The following is a 20,285-nucleotide window of genomic DNA, read 5'->3' on the forward strand; positions in this document are numbered from 1 at the left end:
CATTTGAATGCCGATATAAGCACATACATCATAAGAATGCCGATGTAAGTGCTTATGGAGGTTGTGACATCATCCCACACTCATAATGTCATCGTCCCCGATGACACATCATGGCTTAAGACATCCCGGAGTCTGCCCCCTCAGGTATGCCCATTTCAGCTCCGTTTGTCCTGTGGGTTGGACTTCCTCGAAGTCCTTTCTCAAAAGGAGTCGTGCCCCATGCACTTCTCCCCCAAGTATCTTCCAAGCGTGCCTCTGCACTTCACCTCCATTCGGTGTTCACTTGGAAAGTGCCTCCGCACTTGCACCCTCTGGTGTCTAACTTTGTGATTGACCCACACTAGTCAATCACACCATGACCCTCACGGCCTTCATGTCCGTCTGAAGCTTTCCTTCACAGGTTAGCACATCAATGTGCTCTTTTGACGCCGCTCCCGTAGCCTTAAGATGCCCTTGGCATGTAGTTCATCTCTTTTTAACTTTTCTTTCTTTTGTTTTGTTTACTTTTCTTTCTTTCACATACAATAACAGATTTGCTACTATCAGTTCAAACCTTTTTAATCTGATCAAGCTCTAAGTTTAGGACTGTCTTGTCCTCCTCACGCGCTACATCCCTATACATTAAAGGCGAACAAGAGTAACTTGCAGAAAATGTGGATATGGAACTTGAAAAGAATAACAATTTTTAGTTCCAGATTAAAAGAAGTATATTTTGAGCAAATGCTTCAAGATTGAATCAGTTCTCTAGTTTTTAGAAATTATACCTAAAAATCACAATATTCTGAAGTTTCTGATGGTTAGAACTCTTATAGAAGTCTAGCAGCAGCTCCTTGAAAAAACAGGACAAACTTCTTAAGCAACAAAGAGAGGGCATGTATATTATTGGGAATATGCTACGTTTCAATGAAAATGCTTTTTTAAACAGAACCTCACACGAAAGATCTAAAAACTTTAAACACGAAAAAACTATAGTTAGTCAGCAACTACCTGAAAAGGCCCTCATCTCTAGCAATAGTTACATTTTCGGACAGACATTGTATCACTTCCAAGTTTGGTGGCAGAGTACGAACAACTGCCTTATAGCATGAAATGAAGGGCCCCTGTCTAGAACTAACCACCTGATGATCTCAAAAACATAAAATCAGTGACATCTAAGACCTAGTAAAGTAAGCGATTGTAAAATGAACACAAAAATCCTTTAGTACCGCTGCAATGGCTGGAAGATTTGCAGGTCCAGGTGAGACATACATGCCGATAATCATAGTGGGAATCTGATGCGCTGATGGGTCAAGCACCATAGTCAATAAGGAATTTATACACCCAGCTGCAACGAAGCACCAGATATAGAAGATATGTTTAATCAGTCAAGTCGCTAATAATTGGTGTAAAGAATCTTGTTAGTTCAGACTTGCCTTTACGTTAATTTTCAACAGCACATTGGTGAGATACCGATCAAGATTGATCTTTGCAAGATTAGAAATGTAACGACCCGATCGGTCGTTTTGAGTATTACAACTCCGGTCCCTCATTTACTGCTCAATTTGTGCTTTATAGTTGTTATATGACTCGTCGGGGTAATTGGTTCGGGTCTGGTGAGATCTTGGAATGAATTGGAACACTTAGTTACAAAGTTTAAAACTTAAGTTTAAAACTTAAGTTGAAAAGGTTGGCTGGATGTCGACCTATGTGTAAACGACCCCGGAATAAAGTTTTAATTATTCTAATAGTTCCGTATAGTAATTTTGGACTTAAGAGTGTGTCCGAAAATTATTTGGAAGCCCATAGCTATATTATGCTTGAAATGGAGAAATTAGAAATTTAAGTTTGGAAGTTTGACTGGGGAATTGACTTTTTGATATCGGGGTCGGAATCCAGTTCTGAAAATTTTCATAGGTCCGTTATGGCATTTATGACTTGTGTGCAAAATTTGCATCGAATGTAGAGGTTGGTATTTCTTAGTTTCATTAAGCTTGAATTGGGGTATGATTCGTGATTTTAACTTTGTTTGATGTGATTTACAGGTTCGATTAAGTTCGTATGATGTTTTAGGACTTGTTGGTGTATTTGGTTGAGGTCCCGGCGGCCTCGGGTGAGTTTCAGATGGTTAACAGATCAATTTTTGGACTTGGTGTTTTGCTGAAGTTTTTCTGGTGCACAGGTCTGTTTTCCTTCTACGCGATCACGTGAAGAGGTATGTGATCGCGTAGGCTTAGCTGGGCAGTGCAGGTTTTGTGCTATGCGATCGTTTAGGGGTATCCGCGATCGCGTAGGGTTAATTGTGGGCTATTGAGTTTTGTTCAATGCGATCGCATGAGGAGGACCGCGATCGCGTAGCTGGAGTAGTTCACGCATCCTAAACGCGGGAGGCATGTCGCGTTCGCGCAGAGGAAGTGAGGTAACAAGGGGGTCACACGAGTTTGTGCTTTGCAATCGCGTGGACAGGTACACGATCGCGTGGGTCTGAGAAGCTGTACTTCGCGATCGCGTGGCATTATCCGCGATCGCGTAAGCGTAATATGGGCATTGAAAAATTTGTGCTTCGCGATCACGGGACTTGGTCCCCGATCGCATAGAAGAAATGACTAGGCAAAGTGTTTAAGTTCTTAAAATAGGACGAAATTTCCATTTTTACCGATTTGGAGTTCGGAAAGAGGCGATTTTCGGAAGATTTTCAAGAAAAACAACGGGGTAAGTATTTTTAACTCATTATTGGTCAAATTACCCGAATCCACGGTTGTTTTTAATATTTAATTGGTGAATTAAGTTGGAAAATTGTGAAAACCCTCTTAGTTTAATTTGAAAATTTGAGGGTCGAGTTGATGCCGAAATTTGATAAAATTTATATGTTTAGACTCGTGGTTGAATGTGCGTTCTTATTTTGTAACTTTTATCGGATTCTGAGATATGGGCCCCACGGGCAATTTTTGAGTTAAATTTCGGATTTTGTTGGAAAATTAGTATTTTCATATGAAATAAATTCCTATGATTTTTATTGACAAAATCGAATTAATTGTGACTATATAAGAGGCTTTCGGAGGCCAATTCACGAGGAAAGGGCATAGCGGAATAAAGAATTTCACGGTTTGAGGTAAGTAACATTTCTAAACTTGGTTCTAAGGGTATGAATCCCTGAATTTTGTGCTATATCAATTGTTGGAGGTGACGCACATGCTAGGTGACGAGCGTGTGGGCGTGCACCATAGAAATTGTGACTTGAATAAATTTTGTGGAGTTGAAAAATTAAAGAATCATGTTATTATCCGAATATTCTCCACGTGTTAGAAAAATTTAGCTGAGACTCATATTAAAGATCACGTTTAGGCTACGTGCCGATATTTTGGGACCCATAGGGTCGTGTTGCTGTTGAATTTAATTATTTTAAAATATACATTTTATACTCAGTCATGTTCATCAATTGTGAGGATATTTATGGGATCGGGGATGCCCCCGCGCTGCCATATCAGCTTTATATATATTATTATTTTATGAATCGGGGCTGCCCGCCTGCTGCAGGCCTTATAAGCTTTATTATTATATGGATCGGGGCTGCCCGCCTGCAGCAGGCCATATCGACTTTATATCACGTTTGGGCTGAATGAGCCCCTCTGGAGTTTGCACCCCCCACAGTGAGCGTAGATGATTTATATTCGGCATGGACTTGTATTACTTATTTATATTTGTGATGAATTTCCCTTGACATGAATTTTGTCCGAATCATTATAATTTAGGGATAAATTACCCATGTGCTCGATTGACCTTATACGGCACTGAGTGACTAACTGTTAGTTGATGTATACATGGGATAGATCTTCCCTAGGCTGGATTGGTCATATACAGTACTAAATTTAATTGTTGAACTTGAAAGCATGCCTATATTTTTGTACCGTTATTGCCATAATGGACTGTACCTGCTGAGCTCGTCACTACTTTTAGCCCAAAGGTTAGTCTTATTCTTATTGAGTTGGCTATACTCATACTACACTCTGCACTTTGTGTGCAGATCCAGGTGCTTCCGGACATGACGACTGTTAGATCTCAGAGCGTCATCAGTAGGAGACTATCAAGGTAGCTGCCTGGCTTCCGCTGACCTTGACTCTCTTCCTTTCAGCTATTGTACTGTTCTATATTTTCAGACAGTGTTTTTAACAGTCGGACTTTGTTATCATTTAGATGCTCATGTACTCAGTGACACCGGGTTTTGAGAGTGTTTTGTATCTGTAATTGTGAGGTTTTCTATTGAATTCAAATATTATGTTTTCAAGCTTAAAAGATATTGAGTTTTATTGAGGTTGTCGGTTTGCCTAGTATTGAGATAGACGTTGTCACGTCATGCAGATTTTGGGTCGTGACAAGTAATGCATTAAGTCACGATACCAAGATCAACTAAATTCTTTCTCTTCCATGGGCCTTCAATAGGGAAGTTACCAGATAGATAATTGAAAAAGACATTCCAACAATTAGTATAACACTATAACTATAACTACAAAGGTAAACAAGGCAACAAACCATAAAGGTCAGATTTCTTTCTTTGTGGTAGAATGCAGAGAAGGAACTGAGGAAGATCTTCTAGATACGCTGATTTCAGTTTTTCTATCATCCCCTCAAAACTCACAGGAGCAGGGTCATTTTTGAACTCTAGATCCTCCTCAAAGATATGCACAAATGGTGTACCGAAGGTCTGCAGAGATGATGGAACAGGTTAACATTAATGCAGAATTATGACTATATATAAATATCACCCTATAGTTGGAGAGGTACTCACAATTCCTAGGTTAAGCCCACACCTCTGCAGGTCCTCACAAAGCTTGGCGACACCAGAGTGGTTCGAGAAGTCCACAACTGCCCAACGCTTTAGTGTGATTGGTTTAGCCAATTTCTGTGTTAGTAATTAAAGACATCATAATCAAAGGAGTGGCAATGATAAATCATGGGAAGAAAAACAGTTAAAGCAAGATTCCTACCTTGTGGTTAAAGTTCCACCTTCCTTCCGTAGGAAAGAGCTGTCCCTTGTCTACATTCAAGTGTAGTGCAAGTAATAATAAAAAGTGTTTTATTGTTGTGTGAACGAATTCGAATTCTGAAATGTAAAGCAGAATTTTGGAGCGAGCAATAAAGGCATAACTGAACGTTGATTATGCTCACTTGTGGGGATGGCAAGATACGACCTTTAACTTTACTAAACTCATCGCTGATTGAAATTTTAGCAGATTGAAGAAGAGCGTCACCCTTGTAGTTGCAAGTCCTTATTGCCTGCAAGTTTATATGATTTTAGTGAAATGCACAGCAGAAAGGTAATGTTCTCATCCTTTCAGCACCGGAAAGCACCTTGGTGTAGCGCTGGTTCTCCACCAGGGAGCAAAGCTAACAAGACAAAGAGAATAACGTCCTGTGAGTGAGGTCACAACCTTAAAATCTGCCCATAGCAGGTGTAAATTGTCTAGTACCTCAAGAGGAAAAAAAAACTGGATGTTGCTTCCCAACATTTATGCAAGGAATATCTCCAGAAATTGTCACAGCAATACTGCGATGCTTCGTGAAATATTCATAAACTGTCACCTCCTTAGCTTCCTCTTTTCCCCCTTTCGGCTTCATTTTGAAACTGAAAAGCAAAACAACGTAGATTTAATTTGTGATCTAAAGCAAATCAGTCAAGAAAATGTGAAGTAGTAAACTGGATTCTGCAAACTTACTCCTGCATTCTGCAAATCTCAGCAGAAAGGTCGGTGATTTTGTATTCCAATTTGAGGTGGTCTGCCTTGATCCTCAGACCCTTGAGCATCCTCTTGGCCAGAACAAAGGAGCAATCAAGAAAACTTTAAAATAACTGCTGCAAGGAAAAGGAAATTAGTACTGTAGTAGAAGTTAGTCAATTACCTTGGCCCAATCAATTTGTTCAAGAGAGTCAGCATTCATCTTTGCAAGAAGGAAGCGTATAACTGTCCCTGGCCTCGTAATGCAAGGGGTTGATGCATCTGCAAATTCAAAATTTGTAAGATACTGATTTAGGAGGTGACAAAAATAATGTCATTTCTTGATTTACCCATGTTCAATGAAAGCCCTCCTTGAGTGGCCCTGATATATATATATATTTAAATGGAAACCCCGGCATCCTACATCTCTTCCACCAAGATAAACAAAGTTTCCGCGCACTTTGTGGAAAGATGGGTGCACAATAAGGTAGCCCCTGTATGAAAACAATCTATATATTAATATAATGCAAGGCGATAGCATGTGGCATTCTGTTATGCCAAGTTTTCTATTTATCTTTTTTCTTAGAATTTTGCTTTTTTGTACCTTTTAAATAACATAGCTCTACTAAAAAATTCAATAGTCACATCTTTTAAAAAGTTATTACATTATCTTTTCCTTAACCGTCGTCTATTAATTACGGCTACCGTTACATACTGTAACTTCTGGAAAACGCACATTCAAACCTCCTGGAAATCTTAATTTTTCTGCACTTTGTGCCCTTCTGCTACTTCTTACACCCAAACTGCAATCGACCATAGTCAAAGACCAAACTTGCCAAGAAGGAAGGTTAAGACGGGTGCATACACATTGCATTCTAAAACTCCCAACTGCAAAAGCCGTTTGACACTAACTTTGCATAAAATGCAAACTCTTACGAGACACTTAGAAAGGTTTTCCCTTTCATACTTATATTTTTTTATATTACGGGGCAATCGTTCAGTCACTCTATGATTTTTATGCCATGCAGTGAACAACAACCTCTTAATTAGAGTTTTTAGTGATGTTTCCTTTCTCTTCTTTGGACACTTTCTTCGAAAGAAAAAAATAAAAAAATCTACCACTCAATATCATTGAATATTTTGTAACAGGGAAATACTAATGTGGTTATAGACTCTATTCTTTACTGTTTGTGACTGTATGAGACGATTGATATATTCTCTGGATTGGCAATAGCCAAGTGGGACTTGACACAAATGAAATTTGAATCACTAATTATATATAATCTAAAAGCTCGATTAGGTGAAAAAATAATTTCACCTCTATTACACTTAATTGTTGATTTCAAGAAAAAAGAACGTAATGCTGTTTTTTGAAAAGTTTCATAGGAGTAAGCATAATGTCCATCTAAATGAACTGATCATGTCGGCCTCATAGCAAAAATATTTGCTTCATATGATGTGTCTTTTACATTGGAACAACAAATAAATTGCTCTATAGGACTAGGAAAGTTCTGTTTAACTATTGTGTATTGTCATCTTTATATGTATGGGCCTAAAATATAAAAGAACTAAGAGTTCTTCGGGGAAAAAAATGGTTACCAAGCTAGGAAAAAGGAATATTTGACAGTTTCTCTGATAAAATGAAGAGGCCGGTTAGGTAATTTAGAAAGAAAAAAAGAAAAGAAAAAGAAAGCCAAAAAACTTATAGATAAGACTCATAAAATTTTGGTTTGTGGATTTATGACAGATGGATTCAGGTTTTTTGTTTCTTTTTTTTCTTGCCTTACAAGGAAAAATCATAAGACAAATCTTTAATTCGCTATGGAAAAAAATTTAGACACTTACACATGTTAAGGGGCTTTTGATTTTGTGAATTTGCGCCAAAGGATTCGGGTTTGCTTTGTTTCTCTTTTAGTTGCCTTACAAGGAAAAATCATAATACCACAAAAATTTAATTCTCTAATAATTATTTTTAGATACTTATATACATATAGTAAGGAAAAATAATGTTTAAAATTTATTACGTATGCTCAAAAATTCTTTACATGTTTTAAGGGGAACAAAAATTATTGTTGCATCTCTATAGGTAAAACATAAATCTATTTATATGACAAAAAACCTTACATGACAACAAAGTACAGAAAAGGAAAAAAAAAGTGTTAATACTTAAATGAGTTAAATATTATTTTAAAATTTAGAAGGTTGTATATCTAATTACTAATAAATATAAAGAGTAGCTCGGTGCATAATGCATCTCAAGTTTACGCATGATCCCGGAAAAGATTGTACCCCTAAGGTGTGATGCATTATGCTCTAGAGAACAACATTAAGTAGGAATAGAAAGCAAAAAATCAAGTGTTAATAATAAATAAGATAAATATTATTTTAAAATTTTAAAAGTCTGTAAATTTAATTACTATTAAATATTAAAGGACAATTCGGTACACACATGCATTTCGCGTTCACGCAGGATTAGGAGAAGGGCCACACCCTAAGGGGTCATTTGGTACGCGGGATAAGATGAAATAAGATGTGGCATTAAATTTATACCATGTTTGGTTGACGGTATAAATTTATTCCAGGATAAATATATACTGTCAACCAAACATGATATAAATTTAATCCCAGTCTTAATACAGAATATCTCACCTTATCCCATCAAACTTGGGATTATATTATTCCACCTCCCTAATAGAATAAATTAGTCCAGGAATTATAATCCCGAAATAATTTAGTCCGCGTAACAAACAACCCCTAAGGGTGTGATGCATTATTCTCTGCAAGAAATAACATTTTAGGCTGAAAATTGGTTTTTGCTAAACATGTGGATATAATGACAAGGAAATAAAAGTGGAAGAGATAACAGCTGGCGGACGACATCAGAATTTGAAAGATCTATATATATATAAAAGAGAGGTATAGACCCGGTGATGTGGCGCATCCAGATACCAGCATCCATATTTATCTATTTTCTCTTCTTTTTTTTTAAAAGAAAAAAAATCTCCTTCATTCTACTCCTACACCGCTAAAAATGAGAAAAAATATGTGTCATTCCAACCGAAGCTTCTTACACTTCTTGTAACTGCCAGCAAAAAAGAGGCGTCCATTTCAATAACCTACCTTCCTTATTCCAGAATCTCTCTCACCCGCAATTGAAACCGATGATATCAGTTTCCCCTCCTCCATTGCTAAAGAACTGCTTTTTTTTTTTAATCTATCTCGTAATTGTGACAGTGCAAAATTAGCATAGAAACAATATACTAAGTTGAATCTACAATAGAGTACAATCACTAAAAAGAAATTGGTAATCCCTTTTCTCTCCCCCTACTGCTTTTTATTCTCCTAATTTATCCTTTTCCCTTTTCCATTTGAGAGTTCCATCTAATTGTCCTTTTTTGCTCCCATTGTTCCAGTTATGCAACTTTGTTAATATTTTAGCTTTATAAAGCACTGAAGGAGGTTAGATGTTGTCGATAATTGTTTTGTTAATATTTTAGCTTTCTAATACAACTTTGTTGTTCAAGTTTGTCTAACTGATTTGATTAATACATGCACTTATTGGCTAATTCAGTACTTGAAGCGTCCTTTCCAGGTTTTAACAAACGCTCTCTACGATCAAGTCTGGGTTTTCTCCTTCAACAATTGTGACCAAAGGTAATCTTACTCATTTGTGCTTTCTGATTTTAACTGCTCTTCTTAAATTTGTGATTAACTTATTTGGTGATACACTTTACTTATTTGTTGTTACCGTGTTGAATAATTCACTATTCTCTCTTCTATTATGATTATTTATAGCTTTGTAACAGAGATGTGGAGGAGTGTAGAATAAGGGCCTAAAAGGTCACTCTAGAAACTTTCAATGGTTCATTTATCTTGAGGTATTATATTCTTCTACTCTATTTCCTTGGTGTAGGTGAAAAGTTGCCTCCATAAGATTTATATGCACAACTAGCAACTCTTCAATAAGGGAATTCTTCAAATATACACCACCCAAAGGATTTTATCGGTGGAATTTTTATGATAATGTCTAATTCCAGAGTCATCAAGATTTCTCTTTTCTTATCTTTTTCCGTTGTTATGTTTTTCCCTGTTGATGCTATAAAGAGTGAAAGTTTTAGATCCATCAACAGAGTCTACTATAATATTGAACATTATAAATATTGGCAGGCCAGAAGGGCATTACTCAATAGCTAAATTTTAAGAGAAGGAGCATGAGTTGCAAGGAATTGTTCAAGAAGTTCTTTAAAAGTCTTTAAGATGGTCCCATGTCTATATCTTTTTGAGTTGGCTAAGATTTTATTTCTGATGTTATGTTCCTTGTCCCTATAAATATTAAATACCCGTACTCGATGTTATTCAAAAGGTCGAAAAAGATCAATATATACATATAAACGTGTTACAATATGTTTTAAATATTAATTGTCTTTCTTTACTTTCGTGTTGGGGCACAATTTTATATGTAACCCTTTAATTATGACTTGATTTTCAACTTATTGAGTTTATTTCATTTAACTTTCAAATTGTCCTAACACGTAAAACTATCTCTAAATATTAGCGCATCAAAACTTATATAAAACTTCTTGTGAAAAGGGGAGGATAAAGTGGGCATTTGCAATATTCCAGCGGCTTATGTGCAGTATGTTGCCCTCTTAAATTAAGTTGAATTATCCTAAACTATCACTTCAATCAGAATTTGATTTCCTTAAATGGTGAAAAATGTCTCATACTAATTGTTGTATAGGGGTTAAAACGGTAAGATGGCTTTGCGACTACTTATAACACCAGTTAAGAATGTCGGTGAAAGTTGATGCCCCTGGTATTAATTTGCATAGCAATTCATGGCCTTTGAATGTTGACTTTGCTAGAGTGTGTTACATTTTTGTTTGGAATTTTTTTCATTGTAGCTCTTCAATGAAAAGCATCAGAGTTGCCAGGAACAAGTAGCTGCTAAAGATTTCAGCCCCAAAAATCTGTGTTGGTAATCCCATTCTATCAAATTTAATTTTCTATACACAAATGGGCTACTTGGAATCCCTTTCTAACTCTCTTCTTGCTTCAGAATTTTATATGGAAAAAAGGCGAACACATAGATTGCAGATTTGCAGAGATATTCTATATGCCCTTCAATTTTTTTCCTTTTCCAGATAAATTACTGCTGCTCATGTTGCCAAAATAAAAGAACGAACTTTGGAGATGAAAGGACAAAATAATCAATGACTCTGAAGGCAAAGAACAGGAGAGAAAAATATGTTCCATTTGTTGAAATGATGACAAGCAAGTTACAGAGTTAATAGGGTCAGAAGAAGAGAATTGTAAAGCGATAAGAAGATATATATACTTGTAGTGAAGAAGTTGTTTGAAATTATGATCCATAGACACAAAGATAGAGATTGACTTGATCATGTTTCAACATCAGAAAGCCTGTGCTTTTTCCATCCAATCCGAGGAGTGATCCAATGCGACAGATTATGTTATGATCAAATTTGTAAGATAATACTATATGTTCCATGCAAATTTAATGTTTATGGGTTGTAACTTTTTGGGATTTTGATCTTCTTAGCTTTTGATTCGCCTATTCACGCAGGAAGATGTTTGAGGCTAACAAACACATGGTTTGTTCTTATTCCCTTTTATTTTCCCTTTTCTTTGTATTTTCAGCATCTTAGCCCTATTTTGTACCATACCAACTTCTTAGGAAGAAAGAAAATCTTTTTTTTTCCTGTATATCTATGGCTTTTATGTTTATATGGTAAAAATTGTCATTTTCTTGATAAAATTAAGTTAAATGTAGGGATTAACTCGAAATACGTAAAGATCTTAAACATGAAAAGAACTTTCGGGATTGATGACCAATTTGTAAATATATTAATTTCGGAAAATAATTCAAGCTCAGGCTGGTAAAGGAAAAAAAAAAGATAGTATGATTTTTCGATTGCTGAAATCTCACAAATATTACTAATATGATTCTCAATTGCTGATTGTTGTTTGTTACTATGGGATATTAGTTTTAATTATAGAACTGCAAGACATCAACTGGACTATGAGTCACAAAACTACCTCTATCTGTTTAGCAAAAGAAACTCATAGTGTTGGGATTACTTCCCATGTACTTTTTGACAAGATAATACTAAGTGTTGAATGAGCTAGCGGTTTTTCAAGAGTCCTCATGTTGGAGAACACCAGAGGCCAGAGCATAATGTTAATGTCATTGCCACTGGATCTCGATTTAAAAATCGAAATCTCGGGACTTCTCTTGCTCCATTCATACACAAGTTATTTATTTGCCTTTTTGGGTTTCTCCAGGATAGATGCATATCAGTTTTTGCTCTTTATCTACGGTAGTAATGTTTGTATTTGATTAACTTTATTATTTAATTTATTTTTTTTGCTTTTTCCCCATCATTTTTTTCCATTCATGTGCTATAGCACAGTTTCGAGGTAGATTTTGAAAAGACTAAACTGGTGAACTTAATTAACTTGTAATATATTGTTGTGTTTTTCTTTTGAGTGTCTCGCCTTCTGAATTTATTTTTTTTTGGTACTTTTTTGCGTAGTTGGAAGAAGTTTAACTTATAGTAGCAAAGAAGCTCATGATATTGATGCATGAATTAATCTTATTTGTGTTATCATATCCCGTGCGAAGCGCGGATAAATTAACTAGTTACTATATATTACCAAATAACAGTATTTGCCTCTAAATACAATCACTATTAAATATTATTATCTATAATAATTCGTATAGTATTACTTATGAATAACATTTAACATGATTTAAAGGCTTAATTTATAAAATTACATTTATTAAGATAATTTTTTTTATATGTATGTCTTACATTATCTTTTATATTGTTGGCGTTATGAAAATTATAAATTTTTAATCTCGACTAAAATTCTTAAGAGAATCACTTTGTAATGCACTAATGTTTCGCGGTGCGAAGCGCGGACAATTTAACTAATAAAAAAATATATAAGAGTTTTAAGAAACCAGAATAAGTTGCCACGGAAAACCAGAATATGTTGTGACGACAGAAAAATAAGAAACTCCATACTGCTTGGCTCAGAAATATGTCAAGCACTCTCACTGCCTCTTTATACTCTATAGATTCTGGTTCCTCCAATGCGTTGGCAATAACTCGCATTGGTATTTTTGCAACATACTTTATTACTGTAACGACGAGAGTGGATTGCTCTAGTGGTGAGCACCTTTCACTTTCAACTAAGAGGTTGTGAGTTCGAGTCACCCCAAGAGCAAGGTAGGGAGTTCTTGGAGGGAGGGAGCCGAGGGTCTATCAGAAACAACCTCTCTACCCCAGGGTAGGGGTAAGGTCTGCGTACAAACTACCCTCCCCAGACCCCACTAGTGGGATTATACTGGGTTGTTGTCGTTGTTATTGTACTTTATTACTGTAATGACCCGGCCGGTCGTTTTGAGAATTTAAATCTCGTTCGGCAGTATAAAGTCCTGAGTAATTTCGTATTATGTGTATTGACTTGCGTGCGTGGTTGAATTCAGTTACCGAATGATTCGGAGTCAAATCGGAAGAAGAATACAAGTTTTGGAAGCTTAAGCGGTAAGAGTTAAGCGGAATTTGACTTTTGTGTAAAAGGCTACGGAATGGGTTTTGGATGATTGCAACAACTTCGTATGGTGATTTTGGATTTAGTATTGCGTCCGGATTTGGATTTGGAGGTCCGTAGGTTAATTTGGAGCATTTCGGCAAAAGTTGGAAAAGTTGAAGTTTGAAGGTTGAGAGGTTTGACCAAGAGTTGACTTTGGCGATATCAGGGTTAGAATGCAATTCCGAGAGTTAGAACAACACCATTATGTTACTTGGGACTTGCCTGCAAAATTTGACGTCATTCCGGGTTGGTTTGATAAGTTTCGGCGCTAGTTTTAGAAGTTGGAAGATTTGAAAGTTCATAAGTTCGATTCATGGTGCGATTCACAGTTTTGACATTATTTGATATGATCTGAGACTTCGAGCGGGTCCGTATTAGGGTATGGAACTTGTTGGTGTGCTTGGACGGATCCCCGGGTATGTTTCGGACAAGTTTGGGTTGGTTTTCATAGTTTTGGACAGGTTTGTTTCTGGTGTCTCGCACCTGCGACATCTTGGATCACAGGTGCGGCTCCGCTTCTGCGTGAGCCTGGCCGCTTCTGCGATCGTTGAGGCAAGGGAGCTCGCTCGCTTCTGCGAAAGTTGGCACGCAGGTGCGAAGGCCGCTTCTGCTGATCCTCGATCGCTTCTGCGAAGGAGTTCGCTTCTGCGGCGCCGCTGGTGCGGCTATATTATCCGCAGATGCGGACCTAGTCCTGGTAAGTTAAGTTTGTAGATGCGAACGTCTGCCCGCAAATGCGCTTAATTATCTGCAGATGCGGAAGTCCTGGGCGGAGAGTTTATATTCGAGGGTTTTGCCATTTTCTCCATATTTTGAGTTTTAGACCTCGGTTTTGGGAGCTTCTTTGTGGGGGTTTTCAAGAAAATTATTTGGCTAAGTATTCTTCACCTAGAATTTATTATATTCCATGATTTTATCTTTATTTATATCATTTAATTTGTATTTTGAGTTGGGAAAAATGAAGATTTTTGAAGAAAACTTTCAAAATGTAAAATGATGATTTGAGGAGTGAATTGGTATCAGAATTTGATAATTTTAGTATGGTTGAACTCGTATCGGAATGGGTGTTCGGATTTTTATGAAATTTATCAGGTTCCGAGGTGCGGGCCCTGGGGTCGATTTTTAGATTTTTTATAAATATTGAGGCTTTTATGATCGAGAATAGTTTCTTATGAGTTTTATTTGTGCTTTAAAGTTATTTTGGTTAGATTTAAGCCGTTCAGATGCCATTTCACCCGAGAAGTTTATTTTAGAGTATCAGTCTGTCTTCTTCGATGTAAGTATCTTGCCTAACTTCGTGTGGGGGAACTACCCCTTAGGATTTGAGTCTTCTATACTAATTGTAGTATGTGTACGCGAGGTGACGAGTACGTGCTTAGACTTATTTATGGAAAATTGGCCTTTTAGGGTTCTTAGGTCCTTGTATTTACTGAATATGCAGTTGTTCTCGCTATGATTATGTATCTTAATTACTAGTTTCACCTCTACATGCGTTAATTAGAATTAATTTCTTCATGATCCACTCTTGTTGCTTATTTGATTCATCAATGCCTTAACTGAAATTGTTATCTCTTCTATTGCCATGTTATCATTTCCTAACTGCTTATCTTTATTCGAAGTTATAATTATCTCTTCTGAAATTGTTCACCCTTAATTGAGGCTATGATTATCTTTCTGTTGCTTATCCTTATTGAATTTGTTGTATCTCTATCCTAATTGCCCAACCTTAAAAGAAGTTAGATATCCTGTAATTTAGTTGACTCTCCTTATTTGGAATTATTCGACTTGTGTTAGCTCCCTCGTTGTTGAACTGTACATTGTGGGACCGTTGTTACCTATTATTTCCTTCCATGTTGAGTTGTTCTTATTATGACTAGCATTCTCTATTGTGGCTACTGCTTGTGACATAGTTCCTCCATTTCTTTGAGTTCTGGAATCTCTGAGTTGACTTGTTTGTTGTACCCTGGTGTTATTATCATTTTTGCTGTTGTACTTGTTGTTGTGATGCACGAGGTTTCTGTCGTGCGGTTGTTGTTATTGTGATGCACGGGATTTCTGTCGTGCGAGTCTTATTAGGTTGCACGAGGTTTCTGCCGTGCTATTGTTAATATTGATGTTTGCACATGCGGCGTGACAAGGCGGGATATATATATATATATATATATATATATATATATATATATATATATATATATATATATATATATTTAACATGATAAGACAACTTTATTTACATTATTATGCACGTGTGGCGAGACAAGGCGGGCATTTACTTTACTAGTGCACACGTGTCAAGACAAGGTGGGCTATGTCAGGGATTGATTTGTGATAACTTGTGATGGCCTGGGGGCATTTTTGTTGTTGATGTTTGTGTAGTGGTACACTTACATATGTGAGCTTTATCTTGTGGAAAGTTGTGAGAAAACATTCTACGTCCTGTCCATTTCTTTTCCTATACTTACTAGCTGACATAAACCATATTAGGACACTTGCACAAGCATACACGTTGTTGAGCACTCTTATCGGTTAAGAGGTTTTCTTGGTATTTTCTGAGTATAGATGCACACCCTTGTTTACTTGCCTTCTATGTGAGAATGGCTCTATTTGGCACGTGAGTCGTCAGTGCAGTTATGAAGTGTAATGAGGGCACATGATGCCAAGTGTTAGGGTTTAGGTATTGGGACCCGTGAGTTGTGAATAGTATGAGGTTCAGTACCTCGTGGAGTTTATTGACTAAAACCTGGTGTGAAAGTAGTTGTTTTCATCTAGTTTCTACCTGCCTTTCTTTTAATTGAGTTCATCGGATTTAGGCTGTGTTTTCGTTCATTCTTCTATGTCATTATTATGGTATTCCGCTGATAGTTGTTGTATCCTTTTCTTACTGAAATTTACCGTATTAATTGCCAATTCGCGTAGTCTTTATGCAGATATCATACTCTGTTGTTTCTATACTTATACTTGTTCAGATTATTTAGTCCAGTAGATGTCTTGACTGTTTTCTCGTCACTACTCCACTGAGGTTAGTCTTGATACTTGCTGGGTACCGTCGTGGTGTACTCATACTACACTTCTACACATTTTTGTGTAGATCCAGGTATTTTGAAGTTAGTTCATCATTAGCTAGCTGTGCAGATTATTGCTATGGAGACTCAAGGTAAACCTGTTATTGCGTTCGCAGGCTTCAGAATCACCTTTCTATTTTGTATTCACATTGTTTTACCTATTTCCAACTAGTTGTATTTAGAAATTTGTAGCAAACTCTGTAGAGTTTATGACTTGTACTACCGATTTTGAGAATTGTAAATTTTATAGAGATTTCCATTTCAAAAAAATTGTTAGATGTTATTTATATATTGTTGTTATTCAATAAATGTTAGACTTACCTAGTCCCTAAGACTATGTGCCATCACGATACCCAACGGAGGAAAAATTGGGTCGTGATAAGTTGGTATCAGAGCTCTTGGTTCATAGGTATTACGAGTCATAAGCGAGTTTAGTAGAGTCTTGCGGATCGGTAGGGAGACCTCTGTACTTATCTTCAAGAGGCTACGGAACTATTAGAATAATTTCACTTCTTTCATTCCTATCGTGCGAGTTCATTGATCTCGCAGTTTAAACTTTTATCAGTCCATTCTCTCACAGATTGTGAGGACACGAGCTGCAGTTACTGATGACGTTACCCCAGAGCCGATGTCGCTAGGGGAAGAGGTAGAGGCGGACGAGGAGCACTTGCCACAGCTAGGGCACCCACCAGAGCAGTAGTTGAGGAGCCGCCAGTAGTCCCAGTTGGGGGGCAGGTACCGGAGGTTCCTGCTGTTTACCCCGGGACTTCAAGAGACCTTAGCATAGTTCCTAAGCATGTTTGGTATATTGGCTTAGGCGGTGTTGGTTTCGATTGCACCAGCTACTTCACTGACCGGGGGAGGAGCTCAGACTCCAGCCGCCCATACTTCAGAGCAACGAGTTCATGTTGGTCAAGTTCCAGGTGTCATGGCGACACAGCCTTTGGTCCCAGTTCAGCCCGTGGTTAGGGCAGCAGTATCTGAGGAGGAACAACTTAAACTTGAGAGGTACAAGAAGTACCACCCTCATACCTTCAATGGATTGGCGACAAACGATGACTAGGGTTCCTGGAGGAGTGTCACCGCATTCTTCGTACTATGGGTATTGTGGAGATGACTAAGGGTTGCTTTTGCTACGTTCCAGATCAGGAGAGAAACTTATAAGTGGTGGCGGGCGTATGAATTGGGTAGTCCGGCTGAATCAGCTTCACTTACATTGGTTCAGTTTTCAGAGATGTTCCTGAGAGAGTTTGTACCTCAGTCCCTTCGAGATGCATGGCGCGTGGAGTTTGAGTAGCTGCGCTAGGGCACTATGTCAGTGTCAGAGTATGTCGTTGGATTCAGTGATTTGGCCAGACATGCACCTGCTTTGGTCGATACAGTTAGAGAGCATGTCCGTAGATTCATTGAGGGGCTCAGGCATGATATTCGGTTCAACATGGCTCGGGTGTTAGAGTCGGATGTTTCATTTCACCAGGTGATAGGGATCGCTCGCTGAGTGGAGGGCATGTGGGATCAAGAGAGAGAATAGGCGGGGTCAGGAGAGAGAGGATAGGTGGGGCCATGAGAGAGAGGACAGGTGAGGTCAGGAGAGAGAGGACAGGGAGGCGAGGAGGCCTCGTAGACCGGAGAGATCCACTGGTCCTTATTTTGGAGGTAGGGTACGACATGGTAGAGGTTTTGTGGGTCAGCCAGTTCAGTTTGCACTTCCGGCTTCACACGGTGTTTCAGGTACTCATGGGTCTCAGAGTACCCGTGCCGCACAATTCCCCCAGCCATGTCAGCAGAGAGGGTTCTTTGAGTGTGGAGTTACCAGCCACATGGTGAGAGATTGTCCTAGACTCCGGACATATGTGTCACAGTGGGGTATTCAGGCGAGTAGAGGGCGCCCAAGAGGGGGAGGCCTGACGCGTTGATGTGTCTCATATAGTAGGCTTGAGGCCACTGCGCCAGATGATATCATACAAGTATGCTTTTGATTTGTTACAGAGGGGCACCATTCGTATTTTGTTTCGGTTCTGCTTATCGGGGTGAGTTCCCCTATTTGGTTGCTCCACCTATGGGTGAGTTCATGACTTAGTATTATTGTCACGACCCTAAATCCACTAGCCGTGATCTCACCTAATCCAACCAGCGAGGTAAGAGAATTAACCTCTAACCAATTCCAATAACAATTCATAAAGCGATTAAGTAAAGAAATATCTGAATCTTATACATTCCCCAAGAAACTGGTAGTACAAATCATTAGCTTCTAAGAATAGAGTTTTCAAAGTGAAAATGAAATAAATACATAGTCTGTTTGAAAATGACATAAACAAAGTTTTACACATCTAAAGCTACCACGAACAAGAGGCAATTGCACCCGGGACGCAGGTATATCTTCAATCCAGCTTCCATCGAACACAGCAACATCATCAACCAACATCTGCACGCAAGGTGCAGAAGTGTAGTATGAGTACAACCGACCCCATGTACTCAATAAATAACAAATGTAACCTTAGGTTGAAAGTAGTGACAAACTTGTACCAAGGTCGGGACCTAACTTCAATAACCAACAATAGTTCATAATAACATAAAACAAGTAATACCAGAAGTAACTCAACAATCAAATGCCCAACAAAAACATGATTTCTCAAAATAGTTCCGCCTTTCATGTACTTCAACGAAACCCAAATCATTTACCAGAGTTACCAAAAATATGAATAAGTTTGAAAACAATAATTTTCCCAAAATCCTTTCCATAATAAATAAGATGCTTCATTTTCTTTCCAGATAACCAGTGTAGAACAAATGCATCACTATGCCCATCTGTCAACATGTGTGAGAAATCATGAATGATGTGATAACGTACAACATGAGGAAAAATACATTTCTATGCTTGTATGTCATGTGTGCATGTCAATGCAATGTATCTCAGAGATAAACTCATGTACTCACACTCTCAGACTACTCAATCTCACTGTCTCGCATTCTCTCTCACTATGCTCAAGGCTCAGCACACTCAATCACTCAGCGTTGTATAATACCTGCTGCGGCGTGCAACCCGATTCATATATGACCACAAGGCCCGTTGCGGCGTACAACCCGATCCACATATATATAGTCGATTGCGCTCATTGGGGGTGTGCAGACTCCAGAGGGGCTCCTTCACCGAAGCGCTATATTGCTACGGTGTGCAGCCCGATCCAATATTGTTGCGGCATGCAACTATATATATATATATATGTATATATATATATATATATATATATATATATATATATATATATATATATATATATATATATATATATATATATATATCGAAGGCTTGTTGCGGCATGAAACCCGATCCATATAAAATATAATCAATATCATATGTTGCGGCGTGCAGCCCGATCCCAAAATGTCACTCTCACTCAGGCCCTCGGCCTCACTCAGTCATCAATCTCTCTAGTCTCACTCACGGGCTCACAATACCATGAAACTAGCCTGACAACAATGATATGATGTATCAATAAACAACAACTGAGACTGAGATATGATATGAATGCATGAATATGACTGAGTACAATATATCAATGAAATCAGTGAGATGACAGCAAGAAACGACCACTATGGGTCCTAACAATATCAGCATAAGGCCTAAACATGATATTTAACATGATTGACAGCTTAACTTCTTTATCACATGGTGATAACACATATATCAACAAAATTGGGCCACTATACAGTGCCATGGGAACAACAGAGACTTAATTCACATGGTGCACACCCACACGCCCGTCACCTAGCATGTGCGTCACCTCAGCACAAATCACATAACACGTATTTTGGGGTTTCATACCCTCAGCACTAAGATTAGAAGAGTTACTTACCTCGAACAAGCCAATATCAATGCTGAGCAAGCCAAATGATGCTCTGAAGATGCCAT

General features: G+C 37.9%; 1 protein-coding gene across 1 annotated transcript in view; it reads right to left on the bottom strand.

Annotated features, from left to right (window-relative positions):
• Positions 1-547: 547 nt before the first annotated feature.
• LOC107771273 (protein argonaute 9-like) overlaps positions 548-20,285 on the bottom strand; it is a 33,749-nt gene continuing 14,011 nt past the window's right edge. The window contains exons 4-13 of the mRNA XM_075247423.1: positions 6,518-6,578; positions 5,875-5,972; positions 5,691-5,782; positions 5,464-5,599; positions 5,143-5,250; positions 4,763-4,876; positions 4,507-4,678; positions 1,206-1,324; positions 988-1,118; positions 548-614 (exon numbers count right to left, since the gene is read on the bottom strand). Of these exons, the coding sequence (XP_075103524.1) occupies positions 548-614; positions 988-1,118; positions 1,206-1,324; positions 4,507-4,678; positions 4,763-4,876; positions 5,143-5,250; positions 5,464-5,599; positions 5,691-5,782; positions 5,875-5,972; positions 6,518-6,578 (1,098 nt within the window). The remainder of the gene's footprint in view (positions 615-987; positions 1,119-1,205; positions 1,325-4,506; positions 4,679-4,762; positions 4,877-5,142; positions 5,251-5,463; positions 5,600-5,690; positions 5,783-5,874; positions 5,973-6,517; positions 6,579-20,285) is intronic.

The sequence above is a fragment of the Nicotiana tabacum genome, chromosome 24, assembly GCF_000715075.1.
Source record: "Nicotiana tabacum cultivar K326 chromosome 24, ASM71507v2, whole genome shotgun sequence".
In the NCBI taxonomy this organism is placed as follows: Eukaryota; Viridiplantae; Streptophyta; class Magnoliopsida; order Solanales; family Solanaceae; genus Nicotiana; species Nicotiana tabacum.